The sequence below is a fragment of the Colossoma macropomum genome, unplaced genomic scaffold (assembly GCF_904425465.1).
Source record: "Colossoma macropomum unplaced genomic scaffold, Colossoma_macropomum, whole genome shotgun sequence".
In the NCBI taxonomy this organism is placed as follows: domain Eukaryota; kingdom Metazoa; phylum Chordata; class Actinopteri; order Characiformes; family Serrasalmidae; genus Colossoma; species Colossoma macropomum.
Window position 1 is genome coordinate 2,655,595 of NW_023494805.1, and position 20,226 is coordinate 2,675,820.

Consider the following 20,226-nt stretch of genomic DNA (forward strand, 5'->3'; position numbering starts at 1 on the left):
TTCTGACTTACACCTGCTCAGGTGTTCATCAGAGTTATCTGGGTTACAATTTCTTTTCTTTGTGTCTATATATATATATATATATATATGTTAATTTACCTGTGTGTAAACTATTTCAGTGTATATTAGAGCTTGTTTTTGTATATTTTGACAAAATCACTGTGATGATGCTTAAAACTGATCATTTTGGTGACTGAATTCCACAATAAAAGTTCAAACTGTCCACTTCCTGCTTCAGCCAGAGTTGGAAAAAGCTGAGTGCAGATGACTCGGCACTTTCAGAGCCGGTCTGCAGGAGTGTACAGGAGTAGGTCAGAGGGCCGGAGGGGTCGACAAGAAGAACAGCAGGACAGTAGAGCAAAGGGGAACCTTCGAGGAACCGAAGAGAACATCTAATGATTTCTGTTAACCCTCTATTGCATGATGTTGCCTCAGGGCAACAAACATTTTGCTCACTTTACAATAACATTATACATATTTAATAACAATGACAGAGTTAATAAAGGGAAGAGTCTCTTTTCTAACCTTCATTATCAAGTTTTGTTATGAGAATTTGCAGAAGTATGTTTGTTGCCTAGAAGCAACACTGTAGGGCAGTGGAATGGATTCAGCCAGTCAAAAGCTCACCACTTCAGGGAACAGACTCCTGATGACCCCTGCACACATTTTTATTTAAAAAATGTTTTTGAATTTAATAATCAGATTTTATGCAAGAAAAGTGAATCTAATGTATATATATATATATATATATATATATATATATATGTATATAAATATATTAAATTGTGCTCATAATGCATGCAGTAGAGGGTTAACTCAATTAATTTTATTTAACTATGTTTTTAAACTCTAAGTACTGTCAGGATACTCTTAGGATTGTTCTCTCTGTGGTGTCTGCTGGCTGGGTAGCCCAGCGAGCTCTCCCATTGGTTAGGACTTCAGGAGCTGGACTGAAGGCTTTACATGCTTCATTAACTACCAACATAATTGGGAAGTGACACAGGAATCAACCAATTGCACCCGGCTTCACAATGAGTATAGAGAAAAATCTGGTCCTTCTGGAAGTTCTAGATACGTCACTGACTGTGAATATGTGCTGTAATCTAAGCAGTGTTCCGCTTAGTTGTTAGGAATGTTAAACAGCAGCAGCAGCTCTGTGTCAGAACTCTGTACTGACTCTGTAACACAAACAAGATCAGATACATGATAATCTCTAAGCTTCAAATGTCTGTTTAATCCACAGCAGCCAAAAAATGTTCATGTGAACCGCTGTTAGCTTAGTGCTAACATACCACTAGAATCCCATAAGGGCGCTAGCAGAAATTAGCATTAGTGTAGTTATAGTTTTTCATTTTTTTTTTTGGTTTGTTTGTTTTTGGCCCACCCTGCGATGGACTGGCGACCTGCCCAGGGTGTATCCTGCCTTCCGCCCAATGACAGCTGGGATAGGCTCCAGCACCCCACCACGACCCAGAAAGATAAGCGGTTTAGATGATGTGTGTGTGTGTTTTTGGCCCAAACTGAAGGCCTAATGTAACAATCAAGCTTCACTGCTGCAGTTGACCGAAGGTGGTAAAGTGACCACCATGCTGTGGTACACATTTCATAAACCTCCACTGAACCTGAGAGCTGTTGATTTTAGAATGTCATCATTGAGAATAAGCAGTAATGATATTGACTGTGCACTAATTTTGGTCAGACAAATCACAAAATCATAAAATGTAAATAAACAAATATGAAATAATTGTTTTTATTGTATTCCACTACTGATTATGTAACACATACTGGTAACACGAACAGCTAAAGCTAAAATGCTAAAAGCTAATGACGCTAAAGAAATAATTAAGCAAAAATATAATTTTTCCAGTTTTCTCCTCGTCTCAGATTTAGTCAATCAAGGCGTTCGCTAACCGTAAAGCTGCTTTACTCTTTTAAACAAAAGTACAAACAAAACTCAGGCTTTAAGTTGCTGCTGCTGTTTTCAGCTATGCTAATGTACTTTAGTCCACGTTCATAGATAAGTTTATCATACAGCGCCAGAAACTACAAGTCTATCAGAGATACTGAACATCATCTCCATACAGTTTGAGGAGAGCATGTAAAGATTTAGGCATTCATTTAGCAACATGCTAACAGTTCTGATGCTAATAATCTCCCTTTACTTAGCTATATTAGCCTCACAGCTGCAGTTAAACTAAAGAATGAAACTTTAGACACCAAACATCTCTTGGTAAACTGATTATATTTAGAGTAAAGGGGGAATCTGTACCTTTTCTGCTGAACTTGTAGAGTTTTAAATAGCCTGGACATTCGAAAAGCTTAGCGTGGCTTGATGTACCAAACCAACAACCTAGGAACACCAAATTTCTCTCACATATTACTGTTTATAAGCTCTCTCCGCTGCCAAAACGATGAAGTAATGTAAAAATAAGGTGACAAAACATATGAAATCAGAATCAGCCTTTAAAAACTCATGGTCAGTGCGTCCCCAGCTAAATACACTATATAAACAGCCCAGCCCATCATCCCTCCTCCACCAAACTGTACTGCTGGCTCTGCATTCCGGTAGGTAACGTTCTCCTGACATCCACCAAACCCAGATTCATCATCAGACTGACAGATAGTGAAGTGTGATACATCTCTCCAGAGAACTCGTTTCCACTGCTCCAGAGTCCAGTAGTGGCGCTTTACACCACTCCAGCCGACACTTGGCATTGTGCATAGTGATCTTAGGCTTGTGTGCAGCTGCTCAGCCATGGAAACCCATTTCATGAAGCTTCTGATGCTCAGATCTTGTTGCTTCCAAAGGCAGTTCGGAGCTCTGGAGTGAGTGATTCAACAGAGGATAGATTTTTATGCACAACAGACTTCTGTGAGTTTACGTGGTTTACCGCTTCATGGCTGAGCTGTTGTTGCTTCACAATAATAGCACTTACAGTTGTCTGGGGCAGATCTAGCAGGACAGAAATTTCAGACTAACTTGTGGCACAGATGACAGTGCCATGTTTACAGTCACTGAGGTCTTCAGTACGACCCTCTACTGTCAGCATTTGGGTTTGATTTTATACATATGTTGACGATAATTAGGAGTTAGTATGTCCACATACTTTTGGCCACAGTGTATATGAAACGTTTTACCCTTTTTGGTGTAACTGCATGTAAAAATGAGACACAGACCACCGCAGGCAGAATTCACATAACACCTCTAGGCGATTTATTGAACAGGGATATTATCTGAATGCAGAAACGTCCGGCAAATAAACAATCGAGTCACAGAAAGAGTCGAGTCGTGGAGTCGTCCTGCACCTTCTGGGCCGAGGCTAGCGGTCAGCGGAGTGGAAAAAAAGAAAAACAAAACTGGAAGCTTTGAGTCTAATGGACTAGTGTCTTCCCCTTAGTTCTCCCACCAGGGTCAGAACGGACCCTCCATCCGCGCTGCCGATCCACCACCAGCCGAGATTCTCCTCCTCCGAGAAACGCGCAGTAGTGCTGTCGTAATGATCCGAATTAAACCAACGGAAAAACACAGCAAAGTTCACAAGAGCAACGGAAAAGAGATACGACACTAACACGGGGACAGAGCGTGTGCTTGTTAGCTAGATATTAGAGATCATCGTTAATCTAAGTGCAAGATATGTCAACAATCTGAGCTAAAACTCACTAAAAACTCCAAATAAAACAGTAAAAGTTCAGAACGCGACTCGCTCCAGCTCACAATCTAAGTTCAGAAGAATAAGCTCACGGCAGAGGAGTACTTCACACGGAACGCCACTCTCTCACTCGCTCGCTCGCTCACACGCACTTCAAAAAAGTGATCCCAAGGTGTCTAAAAGGTGAACGCACATGACGCACGAGGACCAGCCTGGAACAAATCTGGGGGATAAAGACGAGCAGGTACATCAGAAATATCACTGGTCCACCACAGGACAACAGAACTACAGAAGAAAACGAGAACGAGGGGAGAGAAAGAAAAGAAAGGGGAAAATAATAATTAATAATAATAATAATAATAATAATAATAATAGGCGTTCACTTTTTGCTACAGGCCAAGCTAGACACCCCCCTCGAAAATAAAACAAAATAAAACTAAAAAAAAATTAAACTGGAGAACAATATGACCTCAGAGCTTCCATTAAAGGGGAATTCCACCAAAATTACTTGATAATTGTGTGTGAGATGTAGACAGAGAGATTCAGAATGGTTTGGTGTGAAACGGTTCAGATGTCTTTACAGTGGTGGTGATAGGAACCAGGGGTCACCATGACTACAACACAAATATAGACATTTTATTTACTATCCAGAACCACCAGTGTGTCTTCCAGGACTGAACGATAAATTAAGCTCCAGGCCATTTTTCTCTGAAATAGCCCAGCATATCCATGTTTTTTAACAGTGAATGTAGTTTTGCACTGTCAGGTTAAATTTCCCCACCTAAACCTTAAAAAAAAATACATTGCAATCAAATTTGAACACACTTCAATTTTGTTAGAACTAAATGATCAATCGTTCAGCCCTCATGTCTTCTGAGTTTATATGGAATGTTGATGATGGAAAATAGTGGAAAATCTGAAATAATAAGTTTTTTTTTGGGGACTATTTTGCCTCACAGCGCCCTGCATGTATCCCTCCACCATGAATGGAGTTTAAGTTCACAAAACTATCATAAAACAGAGTCTCAGTCATCAGGCAGTGAATTCATAACCATTTCATGCAGGAACTTTCTGTGAGGGAGCTTTTAGAGGTGGACGTCTGGTTCCTATCACCACCACTGTGAACAGTTCTGACTCGGTAAGTTTATCTAGAACAGAGTTTCACACTGAACCACTCTGAACCACTCTGTTTACATCTTAACCAGTTTAAATTTAGAGAAATCTGGTGGAAATCTCCTTTAAAAACACTTAAAATAGTAAGTTACACGTTAATCGTGTATATAAACATTAAAATTAGCATTGGAGGTCTCTTCACACTCCACGTTCTGCTGCAAATGACGCTCAGAATTACACACACACACACACACCACACACACACACACACCACACACACAGGAGAGGTGAGGAGACAGGAAGCTGAAGCCAAAACAACACGCACTTCAAATATCCTACTCCGGAAATGCATACATTCAAAACAGCAATAAAAATAAAAAATAATATTCATGGAGAACGCACAACCTAAACAAAACCAAAAACAAACAAAAGAGAACACCTGTATGAACATCCCTGCTATCATGTCTCTAAATACAAAACCTCTACCAAGAATTTGCTTCAGTGTAACAAGAGAAGTCCGTGTTTGTGGGTGTTTTTTTTGTTTATCCTTTACAATAAAGGCAGAATCCAGTCCTCAGAGTTATGGTATGGATGACAGTCTCTCTTTCAGATTAATTTTTTTTTTTCTTTTCTGGTTTCTATAGTCGAAGAATCCGTAAGCATGCAAGCCTCGCAGAGGAGGGGTCAGGGGCGGGTGGGTGGGGCTTAGGCCAGGGCAGGAAACGCCTCCGGGTCGTCCACGTTAGGAACGGACACACCACCACCCTGAAAAAAGAACAAAACAAAAACAAAACAAAATATACATTACATCACACGACTGTTCAGCAAAGCCAGGTATCAGAACCTCGTTGGTATTTTAATTTCTGCCCCTCGGGCCGTATTACACCCTACTTCTCCATGACGACTTCAGTACGGACTGAAATCAGGACAGTGGCTATTACAGAATAACAGTTCCTGACTTCATAATCTCATCATGAACTCCAGATAAGAAAACAGCATCACACAAACATCTAACTAGACTAAACCTCCTAAATCCTGTCCTAACTTTAGGATGAACCCCAACAGGGTCCTCACTTCTGTTTAAGGTCCGTTTCTATGGTTTTTAGGCAGCTGTGTCAGCAGCATAGTTCACTACCAGCATAATGAGCTCCATTTATCTCTACTGTAAAACGCTGCTTTCACTGTGAGATGATTTTCTTTTCTAACTCTGCGTTTTAAAGATCTCAGACGCTGCAGACTCGATCTCTACCGCCCCTCTGATCACCTTCGTGTGTTAAAGTTGATGATGAAATATTACAGTGATGGTGGTGAATAATGAGGAGACGGAGCTGAACGTGTGTCTGTTTATTAGGAGGAGTAACGTTAGCGCGCTCGGCTAAAGCGTTTGGGAAATGGAGACTGAAACTGGGGAGCGGCGACGCTCTGATAAACAGCAGGGGGCGCTCTCACAGTATTCTGTACTTACAGTTTATCACAGTTTAGTGCTGAGCTTTTTACATCAGTAACGGCAGCTGTAACTTACATTTTTAACCCTGTTTTGATTGTGTTTACATGCAAGCTACTGACGATTTAAAACACCATGGAACCACTGACCTGCCTCATATTCTTTGGTTCATAACTTTCCATAACTCATAAGCTCCACACGAGCAAAGTGTCATATGAAAACTGTTCTTTTCATTCAAGTCGTGAATTTTGAGATGACTAATGAATATGGTGCTTCAAAAAAGCTCTGAGTGCATAACTACAGCTCAGAGATATGAAATACTTCTATGAATATATATATATATATATATTACCTTCTCAGCCCTGCTGCCTCCACGACCTGCCCGGGTGCCCCCTCGCCCTCCTCGACCCCCGCGGGAGCCTCCCCGCCCACGGCCAGGGCGACCCAGGTCTCCAAAGTTGATCTCCAGCTGGGAAGTGATGTCATTGGCCGGTTTGCGGAAGTGATGGTCACCTGCACCTTCTTCAGAGGCGCCCTGAGGACACAAGGAGCCACAGTGAACTTTACAGCTTTGGCACGGCCTCAAATACTGAACCTTAGAGCTTCAGCACTGCCTCAAATACTGAACTTTACAGCTTTCAGCACTGCCTCAAATACTGCACCTTAGAGCTTTAGCACTGACTCAAATACGGAACTTTACAGCTTCAGCACTGCCTCAAATAATGAACCTTAGAGCTTCAGCACTGCCTCAAATACTGAACCTTAGAGCATTAGCACAGCCTCAAATACTGAACTTTACAGCTTTGGCACTGACTCTATTACTAACTTTACAGCTTTAGCATGGCCTCAAATACTGAATCTTAGAGCTTCAGCACTGCCTCAAATACTGAACTTTACAGCCTTACAATGTTTTTAAGCAAGAAAAAATGGGGGTGGTACCTTATGGAGTGTGTCAGCATCAGCGTCTCCAGCTTCAATCAGTCCTCCAGACGGCCTCTGAAAAACACACACAGCACTGATGCGCTGCTGCTAATGCTTTAGAGAACTGACACATCACACTATCAGTGTTTCGGCTTCTCCTGATCTAATATGATTCATTATTATTATTTTTTTTTAAGTGGTGGCTTGGTTGCCTGCCCACCAGGTCCCGCCCACAGTAGCTTACTCAGCGATGGCTGGGGGGGCAGATCAACTTGAATTACACTACACCCAAAGAATGACCACAATCATTCTTTCCTTTCTGATATCCTATCCCATCCTATCTTCTGCTGATATCAGCACCAAACCTGGTCTCACATCAGTTCTACCCTTCTACTCAGTGAAACCTAACAGCACTTCACTTCAGTGTGTTTGGTGTTTCTCAGGAACTCCACCTCCACATGAACAGTCTGTAAGTGTGGTGGAGTCAGTGTGCTGCACTCACTCCGGCGTCTTTGCTCTTCGACTTGTGCAGGACGTAACCCTTCTTCCACTGGCCGTCTTCTCCTTCGTTGGGTTTCCGGATGTTAAACTCCACTTTGGCTCGTTCTTTATTCTGCATGGCCTTCCATTCGTCCAGGGTCATCTCCTTAGGGCCTTCGTCCTTCACCTCCTCCACCTCGTTCTCCCTGTAGAAATGGGAAACACACATTATGGTTCATATACACAAATAAAATATCCACACTCAGCTGCCTCTATTCTGAACTCTGAGCTCCAACACGTGGCATCTAAACAGTCACAGAACATAAACACCTTTCTATTTATGCACCAACTCTGATGTTCTTATGCCTCTTAGAGTTTATGGACTGATAGTGATGATTCAGACGCCTCTGCCGCTCGCTGTTAATCATTTCCTGGCACTGCGTAAACTCATCAGCGGCTCATACTGTTAAGGCTCAAGACACACTGCCTGATCAGAAACACCTCACCTCGTCGAAGATGGGGATGGTAGTAGAGACAAATCTCCTCCTTTTGTCTGCACCGCGGTCACCACGTAAATGTTTACGCGGCTTCATGCCGCCATTAACCCTGCACTGCTATGAAGATTGAGAACAACGTTTTTTTTTCCCAGTGCAAGCAGGTGAACGCAGCACTAGTCACGTCCTTAACGATGTCCTTAACGAAGTTTGAGCACCCCGGTCAAAGAACATGTTTTTGTTGATTTGAAGTGAAAATAAGTTTACACGTCCTCGGAAAAGACAAATCATATTACTCCACAATATTATCTATTTGCTGAAGTTATTATATTAAAAAAAAGTATTACAAATAAGGTGTGCCATAACTTTTGCACAGATCACATTTTATCCCCCCCCCAAAATGTTAAATTCAGTAAATGAACAGCAACTGTGCATTAAGTGTGATGAGTGTGTTGTCTGTAGAGGATGTGTTAACTTATTCACACTTAGAAAAACAACAGCCAGGGTTTCACCAGGGCACACAAACTGTGTTTATTCCCCATATTTATTCCCAAATATGACTTATTATCACTACTGATTATCATCATTCTTCACTAGATTACAGCATTATAATCCAGTGTGATTTACTGCAAACCTCCACCCACCCTAATCGTGTTGCAGCTATAAAAACCCTCAGCTGTGCCAGCTCACCCACCACCTGGTGCACATCGCCCCCTAGTGGACTGAAGTGTGATACCCAAATAGATAAAAGATAAACGACATAAAACACATATACATACATAAAGCCAAGACGGCTCCTACAGGAGGACCAAGTTTCAAATACGACTCAGTCCTGAATCAGAGAGACGGAATTTAACACATTTACTTTCACTCATCAAGTTCGGGGCACCTTAACCATCAGAGTCGATTCAGCTCAGTGTCACAGTGCAGCAGACCCAGGACTGCAAACTCAGCTACATTAACCATAATCATGATTAATTACATACTATTAACGCACCATGTTAATGGTAATATTTTCTGGGCTTTGTTGAGGTATTTTCCGCAGCACTGCAGGCTGAAGCCCAGCTGCAGCGCTGTAAGACGCTCTGAGAGAATCCGTTATCGTAGCGCTCGTGTTCAAATGTCTCTTAAAGCGAAACCTTCAGCAGACTATGCTGGGTGCACCAATGGCAGCTGGCGCTGTGGTGTTGCCATGGTAACAGAGACTGTACTGGCTGGGGATTTGCCGTAAACTCAGGGAACTTTCTTACCCCGATAATTTAGGACAGCCGTCAGTCAGCCTGCGGTACACTCAGGCTTTTCAAGACCGCCTTAACACAACAGACCTCCTCAACCTGATCCCACCAACAGACTCGCTGGCGTTTCATTGGTCTACTGCTGCAGGAGGTGGGGCTTTGCGTCACTCACTTGTTTTCCGAGTCCGCAGGTGCATGCTCCTCCCCCTCCGCAGGTGCCTCAGGAGCAGCCGACTGGTCCACCTCACTGCTAAACACACCAACACAAACACAGTGTGAGCCAAGCGTTATCTACATAATCACAATACGGGTCTAAGATAATAAGACCGATAGCTTAATTCTGAGGGAAACTGCAGAGAATTTCAGAGCAAAATACAACTTGTGTGTTTGTTATTTACATGTTTATTAATTGGACATCATATGATGGTTTAAAGAGGAGCTTACAAATGTCTACAAATTCCTTTAAAAGTAGTGTGCTAAATAATAAAATACCTTTAAGATGTGTCTATTGATGAATTTGCTAAACCGAAACTAAAGCAGAACCTATTTTTATTACCATTAGTATGTGTTTACAAATCATATTTCCAGATCATAAACTATTAAAAATGGACATAAGTTCCCAGATATTATCACAAAATAGAATAATATACATCATTTATAAATAATATTATCCTATCATTCACAAAGGCATTGTTATTGTACACTGTACTGTCAGTTACTGTACAATTACAGTGTTCAGGCCTCTGCAAATTATTAAATACAACTAATCATTTACTCCCATGTTTAGCCATTGGTTTACATATACATATTCATATTCATACATAATCAATTTTTTAATTTTCTACAATTTATATTTACATATTACACAATTTTAAGAAGAGTTATTGTATGCATGGATGTATGCATTTATATATAAATTTCCGATGCATCAGTTGTGAAATGGTGGGTTCAATAATCTATTAAAATATTATTCCGATAGTAGTGGAACTAACAGAGAATTAGTATAAAGAAGCAGATGTCTAGGTGAAAAATTTCATTCCGCAATTTCCAGTTTGCTGCACTTCTAAAAGTATTGTCTTTCCCAAAATAAAATGCTCAGACTATTTAAAAAATACATAAGCAAACAAAACAATTCAACAGAAAAAGCCTGGTGTCCAGTTTTTACTGTCTGTATTCCTCTACTGTATAAACAGTGACTGTAGTGTATTCAGACAGAATTCTGATTCACCTCACCAACCCTGCAGCTGTGATTATCTACCTGCACGTGTCTAATTACTCGTTAAGGCCGTGGTGTCAGTGAGCATGTGCTGCTGCTCTATATGACTCTACCTGGCTTCTTCCTTGGTGCTGCCCCAGTTGTGAGAGCCGGCTCCCCCTCGTTTATCGTCCGCTTTCTGTCCTCTGAAACAGAAAACGCAGCTGAGCGACGCCGAGTCCTCGGGGATCCGCTCTAATTTACAGAACTGAGCCAGGCTGAGACCAACCTGAGCTACAAAAACAAACAAACTCACGATTTGTCGTTGCCACTGTGTCGGTCAAAGTCACGCTTGCCCCGCGAGTCGAAGCCGTCTCCTCGGCCCATGCCCCGCCCACGGCCGCCCCGGCCTCCGCGCCCACCGCCGCGACCCCGAGGGGGCCGGTCGCCCACCGGCCTGAGGAAACACAGAAAATAAAAAATTAAATACAGAAACATTTTACAAGCTCCATTTATCTCTTTCAAATGAACAGGCTGCTTTTGTTACAGCGGCTGTAAAACTGATATATGCAAACGAGCTCTGTTCTGATTGGCTGCAAAAGTATTTTCCAAAATATATCTGCACTACTCTCAATACTTAGCGCTCAATGGAGGGCTAAGAGCCAAAGATACGATTTCCAGGGTTAGGATATTACCTGTTTCCATGGTATACACATCAATTTCCATGGTTAAGCTACACTTGTTTCTACAGTTATGTGACACCTGCCTCCACCTGTTTATATAGCTACGCTGCACCCATTTCTATGTTTACATTAAGAGTACTGAGCAGTGACTGCATTAATGTCTAAATTAGTGTTAAATTTTCAATGGACTAACAAAGAAAAGAGGAGCTGAACGTCATTCAGTGAGAGGATAATCCACTCTGTCAGCACTGACTTTAACAACGTTACACTTTTCTCGCTCTGCTTTAGGAGATAAAACAGCGAAACGCTGCAATTTAAGCCCTGTTCGGCTGGACAGGCTTTACTTCAGTCGTTTTTTTGGATTTCATTGCCGTCCGAATTATTTTCACCATCTGCCAGTAAAGATTCTGGCGTCTTTTACCTTCCATGAAATGAGCCGCAGGAATAAGCTCAGATTATATTTGCTCCTTATGATTTAACATTTTGGTGAAACCAACTTTATTCTGTGGAAAAGGAGTTTATTAAGTATGGAAGCTCAAATAAGTGTTTACTTGTGTTCTCTGTGGCTAAAATCAAGCCGATGCGAAAATTAAAAACTCAGAAAATTAAAAACCACAGAAAAAAAGTCTGATTTCATGCAGTGAAGCTGACTGTTGACTGCGACTTTCCAAGCCAAAGGTAATGCTAATCACACTGCATTTAGTTTGGACAGCAAGGTAAACTGTAGGGTCAACAAAATCACGGCTAAAAAGTGTGTTCTACTTTCATCTGAAGCGAAAGCACTGCGTAAATAAAGCAGACCATCTTCACCATTTATACAGAGATTTCTAATCCGTGTGAATCGATCATTAACATTACAGACGTCCTGAGGTAATCTGGCGTTACCCCACCTGCCTATGGTCAACTAATCCTGTCTGAATAGGGCTTTACTGAGCTATGGTTAACTAACCAAACCCGTCTAAAGGTCTGACACCAAACCCGTCTGAAGGTCTGAAGGCAAACCCGTCTGAAGTTCTGAAACCAAACCGGTCTAAAGGTCTGAAACCAAACCCGTCTGAAGGTCTGACACCAAACCCGTCTGAAGGTCTGACACCAAACCCGTCTGAAGGTCTGACACCAAACCCGTCTGAAGGTCTGACACCAAACCAGTCTGAAGTTCTGAAACCAAACCCGTCTGAAGTTCTGAAACCAAACCCGTCTAAAGGTCTGAAACCAAACCAGTCTGAAGTTCTGAAACCAAACCCGTCTAAAGGTCTGAAACCAAACCAGTCTGAAGTTCTGAAACCAAACCCGTCTAAAGGTCTGAAACCAAACCAGTCTAAAGGTCTGAAACCAAACCCGTCTAAAGGTCTGAAACCAAACCAGTCTAAAGGTCTGAAACCAAACCAGTCTGAAGGTCTGAAACCAAACCAGTCTGAAGTTCTGAAACCAAACCCGTCTAAAGGTCTGAAACCAAACCAGTCTAAAGGTCTGAAACCAAACCAGTCTGAAGGTCTGAAACCAAACCCGTCTGAAGGTCTGAAACCAAACCCGTCTAAAGGTCTGAAACCAAACCCGTCTAAAGGTCTGAAACCAAACCCGTCTAAAGTTCTGAAACCAAACCTGCGCCCGTGTGCCGGGCGGTCAGTCTGCGAAGTGGACGTAGTTTGGTAGGAGTCTGTGTTTAAGTCCTCAGTGCTGACTCACTTCTCCACAGAGGCTTCTCCTCCTTCAGGTTTGTCCTCGGCCGGTTTCTCGAAGCGCCTCTCGCGCGGAGGTCGTCTGTCCGCTCTCCGCTCGCCAGGCCGCCCCTCTCCCGGCGCCCCCTGGTGGTGCGGGGGGCCGGACTGACCCTGCTGCTCCTGCTTCCGTCCCACCCTCCTCATGCCTGAAACACACAGGGAGCAGGATTAGCAGGCCTGTCTAAGAGAAGACCCGTTTTACTGTAAGTAGACACAGACAACGCGACACTGCTAACCACACTAATGTTATCCCTTTCAGCTGAGTGTCTGAGTCAGGGACATTTCAGTCATATTGCAGATGAAAATCAAATCAGACACTCGATCACCTCCCAAGCGTGAACCAATGTAATATTTTCCAATTTTCAGCAGAGTCTGCCGGTCGTGACGCGTGTAACTTTGAGCACCTCATGGATTTTGTCAGTTCTTAAAACTGATTAATAAGAGAGCATAACTACTCCTGTTTAAACGGATTTAACGCAGTGCAGTCTGTGAGATGTTGAACACAAATCACTGGATTAATCATTTTTACATTATCTTTTTAAAAGATGTGGCTCTACTTCATCTGTTCCAACCACAAGTCAGAAACAAAAAATATCATGACATTTTGTGTAGCGTGAAAACTTCTTAAAGTATTGTTACAAATTATCTTTATCTTTAGCTTTAATGTTATCTTCTATTTTTATTCTTATTATTGTTGTTATAAACGATATTGATGATAGTTTCGGTTAACTAACGGCAAACCAAGCATTTTTCCAGGCTGTTAAACCTTTACACCGTAATTTTTCACTCCTACCAGACATGAGTTTGATCGCTCAGATCGTTCAGCAGCCAAACTGCTGACTAAACCGGTGAAGAAAACCTGAAACGCCTGTGACGGTCGTAGTAACTTTCATTATTTTGTTAGCTTAGTTTATTTGGGGGTGTTTCTTGCTCCGTTCTTCTGTATTAATATTCCATACAGGGCCATTTGCGCCATATGACTCTGGTTATTTCTGACGCTGTACAGAAATGTTCATACCTGTATCTCCACGTCTGCGGATACTAAACAGTGCACAGTTCTGAAAATGAACATCAGTCTGAAAGTGGTCAGGGAAGCACAGCAGGTCTGTCCACATTAACCTCTCTTCACCTACCAAATATGAGCTAATGTGTTATTTTTTATGGTGCATGATAAAGAAATCATTTCGAGAAGATATCTCCTTTAAAAACGTTTCAGCACTGGACACACATTCACAGACAGACACACACTTAAATATATATATAAACAAAATGTAAAAAAGTTTTATTTACATTTTCTATTTCTGTGCTGCACTCTGCTCTGGTTTATTTGAGCACTTTAAACTGCATCTCATGTATAAAAGACTAGGCCTGTCACTATTTATACATAATCACATTTTTTTTAAATGATCTCAGTAATTTGAATGATGTTTTCCAGTTGTTAGATTTCACAGTCATGCTGTTCCTCTACAAACTAAACATTGAAAAGTTGTCCGTTTGGGGTTTAAACATATTAAACGTTAATTAAACATAATGAAAGAAAGCAGTAAACACTGTTATTAATACACATTATGAGTGCTGGTTCGCTTCGGCTCAGCAACAACTTAAGTCATTTAAGGTGTGATCTCTAATAATTCAGTCACCAAAAAAATCCGCATAACCCAGTCAGACAGTGCGAGACACCCAGTCTTTAACCTGACAGGCTCTAGCGGAGCGAGTGTTTGCTTATATTTCCACTTTAAGGACAAATGTAGCTCTGACTGACTCCACACACGACTCTGTGTGACTGTAGACGTTTGTCTGAGTAAACATAGCTACAAAGGAAGAAGGCTAATCAGATACTTTGGCCACTTGTACTTTAACTGTCGCATTCAATGATCAACAAAACAGACAATTCAAAAATGAATCGCAATTATTTATAATGACAACCGATCAGTTAGAATTCTATAACTGATTTGTTACATTTATGACAGTTTATTAGGGGTATTTTTGCTCTGTACTTCTGTATTTATATCACATTTGTGCCCTTTGACTCTGGTTATTTCTGACGCTGTAGAGGAAATTTTCATACCTGTATCTCCACATCTGCAGATACTGAATTACACAGTTCTGAAAATGAACATCAGTCTGAAAGTCAGGGAAGCACAGCAGGTCTGTCCACGTTTACATCTCCCCATCCGCTAAATAGGAGCCAATCAATGTGTTATGTTTTAAGGCGCACGATAACGGAATCACTGACAAATGTTTGATATACAAACATATATTGTTGGCATTGGACAGATGTTTAGATTTTGTATTTGATGTGTGTGTATATATATATATAGCTGTTGTCAGAACAAAACCTCATATCCCCAAAATGGTAACTTTACAGGAGAGGGAATAAATCTACTTTACTTTTAATGCAAGTCAATGGAACCAGACGTTTTTCCAAGTCGTTCTGGGCCGTTTCTTTTGGTCCATCATGAAATTAACACACAGTGTAAAGGACAACAGGCTTTTTTAAATTATGTCAAAAACTGAAAAATGACAAAAATGGAGATTCAAGGTTTTGCTCAGACAGCAGCGAAATGTATGTATACACACTTTATATTTACTTGCATTTTACTGCATGTGTAACCTCTATTAACTTCCATTAAAGACCATTAGGAACGTTGCTGCCTCCTCCTGTTACCTGACAGTGGAATGTTCCTCTATAAAGCTAACTCAGGTAGATGTAGTCCAAATTTGACGGTTTACAAATGTTCACCCGTCAGTAGGGCTGGGCAATGTGATGATATTTTATCATCATCACGATAAATTATGTCACAATACGCTTTTCTGAGTGTATCATGGATCTCATCACTCCTTAAAGAACCCTGACTAACAAGTTTCGTTACAAAATGAGCAGAATTAACCTGTTTAATTAGATTCAGTGCAGCTATTTAGAATCGAGAGTTCTATGCAGAACCACCTGCATACTTAAAGGGTTCTCTGCATGGTGAAATAGTTCTACAGACTAATGGAGAATGTTATATATGGCTCTACACAGAGCTCTACAGAACTCTTCTGAAAATAGTTTGTGAAACACTGAATATAAACCATTATAGTTGTAACATTTTTATTACTATTATTATTATTTTATTACAGCATTTTTAGAATGTGGTTCTTGGGGTTCTATATCACCTGTTCCAACGTATTAAATCTCAGAAAAACGCATCATGTATCGTGATATATTTCTGCCATATCGCCCACCTTTACATATGAGCACTGGCCTATACACACATCCCATTCCCAAAATACTGCACTATTTTAAGGATGCACAGTGATGTAAGGATCATAAGGGCAGATAAAGTATATTGGTATCGAACTGATCTTTATATTTCTCTGATATTTGATGTATTTATCGAAGCAGAACGTTTAGATGGGCGATATGACAGTATTTATCAATGCTGTGATGAATTTTGTCACAGTATGTCATGACATACTGTGTATATGGTGGATAGTGTCAATACCTAAAAACGTTTCCCAACTGCATGTCTGAATAACAAGAGAACATTATAAAGCCTCTTTAATTGGACTGTGAAATGTTCATTTTTTATGGTATTTATTTTGTAAATTGGGTCTTTTTCATCTTATCAGATATCAGAAAAAACATATACATCATGAAAAATTCCTTAAGTATCGTGATGTTACATTTTTGCCATATCGCCCAGCTCTAGTTGCTGCACTAGAATGTGTGCATTTTACCCATTTTACTGCATCTGTAACCCCGAAATAAACATTACCTTCCTCTCTAATGATGCAGGTAGATACAGGGCTAATTTACATATTTCTCAAATGTTTATGTATTAGTTTTGGCTGATATTTACATGAAAAACATTGCGATTTTGGCATCGGGCCACAGCTCCCATACCACACTGCTTTTACTCCTGTTCTGGGTGTTTTAACTACTTTTCTTTTTAATAATTATTATTAAATTATTATTATTATTATTATTATTATTATTATGTTATTTCTGCCACACACAGCTTTGTTTACACTGTTCTCTCAGCACTGAGCTTCATTTTCATATATAAACACTACTATTATTATTAATAATAGAAATATGACCACCGTTAAACACAGCTGGGAGAATCTGAAACCTTCACCTGCCTGCTTTCACACAAAGCTCACGACAGAACTACACGGTTCTCCAAGGGCTCTTTAGTAAAGGCAATGGTTCTATTTAGAACCATGAGCTCTACACAGGACCATTTCATGCTTAAATGGCTCTCTGTACGGTGAAATGATTCTTCACATTAATGGAGAACATGCTGTACATGGTACCATACAGAACCATTCAAAGCAGTTCTATGTAGCACCAAAACGGTTCTGCTACTGCACACAAGCTTGACATTGTAACAGCAGCAGAACACTTTTTGGTGCTACATGGAACCATTTCCAAATAGGTTCTAAACAGACTCATTTCCTTCACTAAAGAACCAGCTTTTTTTAAAGGGGAATTCCACCTATATTTCTAAATTTCCCACATATTTGAGCATGATTGAGACTAAATGGAGTCATCCAGAGAGACCCTGAGGTAGTTATGATTTTCTGGATTGTTATCTTGAGATCAGAATTTAATTATCTTGTGATCCTGAGATAAAAATTGTTATCTTGAGATCACAAATGAGTTACCTTATAATCAAGATAATAAAACTTGTTACCTTGAGATCACAGAATAATTAAGTTGTGATCTCGATAACAACTTTACTATATTGTGACCTCAAGATAAAATTGTTATTTTGAGACCATGACTTAACTATCTTGTGACATTATCTCAAGATCACAACACAATTAAGTCGTGATTTCAGGATAACAGTCCAGAAAATCACAGCCACCTCATGGCCTCTCCGAACATCCGTGGTTTGGTGTGAAATGGTTGATTGTACACACTCAAGATCTCTTTACAGTGGTGGTGATAGGAACCAGGGGTCGCCATGACTACAACACAGATATAGACATTTTATTTACTATCCAGAACCACCAGTGAACCTACACGAGTCCTCTGAGTTTATATGAATGTTGATGATGGAAAATAGTGGAAAATCTGAAATAATCAGTTTTCTTTGGGGACTATTTTGCCTCACAGCGCCCTGCATGTATCCCTCCACCATGAATGGAGTTTAAGATCTCTAAACTATCATAAAACAGTGTCTCAGTCATCAGGCAGTGAATTCATAACCATTTCATGCAGGAACTTTCTGTGAGGGAGCTTTTAGAGGTGGACGTCTGGTTCCTATCACCACCACTGTGAACAGTTCTGACTCTCTAGATCGCAGTGTTTCACACCAAACCACTCTGAATGACTCTGTTTACATCTTAACAAGCAAAACTTTGAAAATTTGGTGGAGTTCCCCTTCCTCTGTGACCTGCAGTAACCTGGCCTCATACCTGTATCTGCTTCAGTAACAGAGCTGATCATGTCGGACTGTTTAATCCTGAATCAGCCTCAGATTCTCAGTGTGAATGTTAGAGTCAGTTTTATAAGGTCTTCCACTGCGATAAGGAGCAGATTAGATCGGACTGTGAAGCACTAAAGCAGGACCTGTTGATCTGCTATCAGCTCCACATGAAGGCAGCGGCCTTAAAGAGCCCAGATCGGGGACTTTAACAGACATTTAGGCACATTTAGGACCTCCAGAGCCTCGCAAACCGCATTGTTTTGGTTCACGTCTGAGGGCAGAACTGAAGCGGAGCAGCGCTGAACGCGAACAGCAGCTACGCAGTTCAAAAATACCGGACAGAACCGCGACTGAGCTCGGAATAAAACGCCTAAAACCGCAGCGGGAGAGTTTTTAAGTCGATCTAAACTCATTCTGGACTTCAAACAACGGTTTTTTCTGTCAGATTAGGCTGTTTGTCGTGAGTGTCCTCCAGCCTGACAGCTTCGCTAGCTTCTTGTTCGAATTCCCCCGTTCCACCTTAAACGCTGCAGCAGTTACATTATGGCGCCCGAGGCGCCTGACTGTATCTGCTGCACCAGTTAAGGTGGAACGGGGGAGTTCGGCCAAGAAGCCCTGCTGTTGTTGTTGTTGTTGTTGTTGCTGTTTACCCAACGTGCCCTAAACCGCCAGATTAACAGCGTCATTTCCACGCACCGTCCTTCTTCAGGGGCACCGGAGCCTGGGCCTCCTCCTTCTTATCGCCGGGCTGGTTTTTCCGCTCCTTCCCCGGCTCTCTCCGCGGCTGTCTGGCGGCCTGAGCGGCGCTCTTGCCCGCGGCCCCCGCCGCTGCCGCCGCCTCCTTCTTCCTGCTCTCCGCCGCCTTTAATATCTCGAACGGATCCGACTCATCGTCCAGGAGCTGGTCGAACCGGTTGGTCACGACGCAGCCGAAGCCGTCCTGCAGGTGTCCGGGCATGATGGCGCCCCAGCGGCCGGATTCTCCTCCGATTGTGCGGAGCGGAGCCCCGATCACTAACGCTAACACGCAAAGATGGCCGGGCCGCGCGGAGCCTTCTCTTCCGGCGGACCAGCGACATCCGGGACACCCTCCGCCCGCGCCTGACGGGCAGTGTAGTTTCATATTTATTAATTTATTATCTTTAAACTGAGCTCGCCGCTCTGTCTATGGAAGCCCGTTTAGACCACGGGAGAAAACACAGTGAGTCTCAATAATGAGCAGGATAATAATGACTGAGTATCTCAAAATAATGACTTAGTATCTCATTATTATGATTTAGTGTCTCCTAAGTATGACTTAGTATCTCAGAATAATGACTTAGTATCTCAAATTATGATTTAGTGTCTCCTAAGTATGACTTAGTATCTCAAATTATGATTTAGTGTCTCATAATTATAACAAAGTATCTCACAATTATGACCTAGTATCTCACAATTATGACCTAGTATCTCACATTTATGATTTCGTATCTCATAACAATGACTTAGTATCTAAGTCATTGTTATAATTAAGGTTTACCATCTCATAATTATGGTTTAGCATCTTAAAATTTAGATTCTAATAATTATTACTTAGTTTCTCAAAATAATGACTTAGTATCTCAATTTATGATTAGTATCTCCTAAGTATGACTTACTATCTCAGAATAATGACTTAGTATCTCAAAATAATGACTTAGTATCTCAAATTATGATTTAGTATCTCCTAAGTATGACTTAGTATCTCAGAATAATGACTTAGTATCTCAAATTATGATTTAGTATCTCCTAAGTATGACTTAGTATCTCAAAATAATGACTTAGTATCTCAAATTATGATTTAGTGTCTCATAATTATAACAAAGTATCTCACAATTATGACCTAGGATCT

At 41.2% G+C, this 20,226-nt stretch overlaps 1 protein-coding gene across 2 annotated transcripts; it reads right to left on the minus strand.

The window, feature by feature from the left end:
* Window positions 1-5,337: 5,337 nt before the first annotated feature.
* serbp1b (SERPINE1 mRNA binding protein 1b) lies at window positions 5,338-19,413 on the minus strand. Of its 2 annotated transcripts, none has more exons than XM_036597591.1 (9): window positions 19,053-19,413; window positions 12,902-13,082; window positions 10,849-10,989; window positions 10,667-10,738; window positions 9,510-9,584; window positions 7,631-7,814; window positions 7,147-7,203; window positions 6,560-6,742; window positions 5,338-5,528 (listed from the first exon to the last, which is right to left on the minus strand). In XM_036597591.1, the coding sequence occupies exons 1-9, from the start codon at window positions 19,312-19,314 to the stop codon at window positions 5,469-5,471; spliced, it is 1,215 nt and encodes a 404-aa protein (XP_036453484.1). In that variant the 5' UTR covers window positions 19,315-19,413; the 3' UTR covers window positions 5,338-5,468. The 2 variants fall into 2 exon arrangements, with proteins under 2 accessions (XP_036453484.1, XP_036453483.1); XM_036597590.1 differs by having other exon boundaries at window positions 9,510-9,587; window positions 19,053-19,412.
* Between the last annotated feature and the right edge of the window lie 813 nt (window positions 19,414-20,226).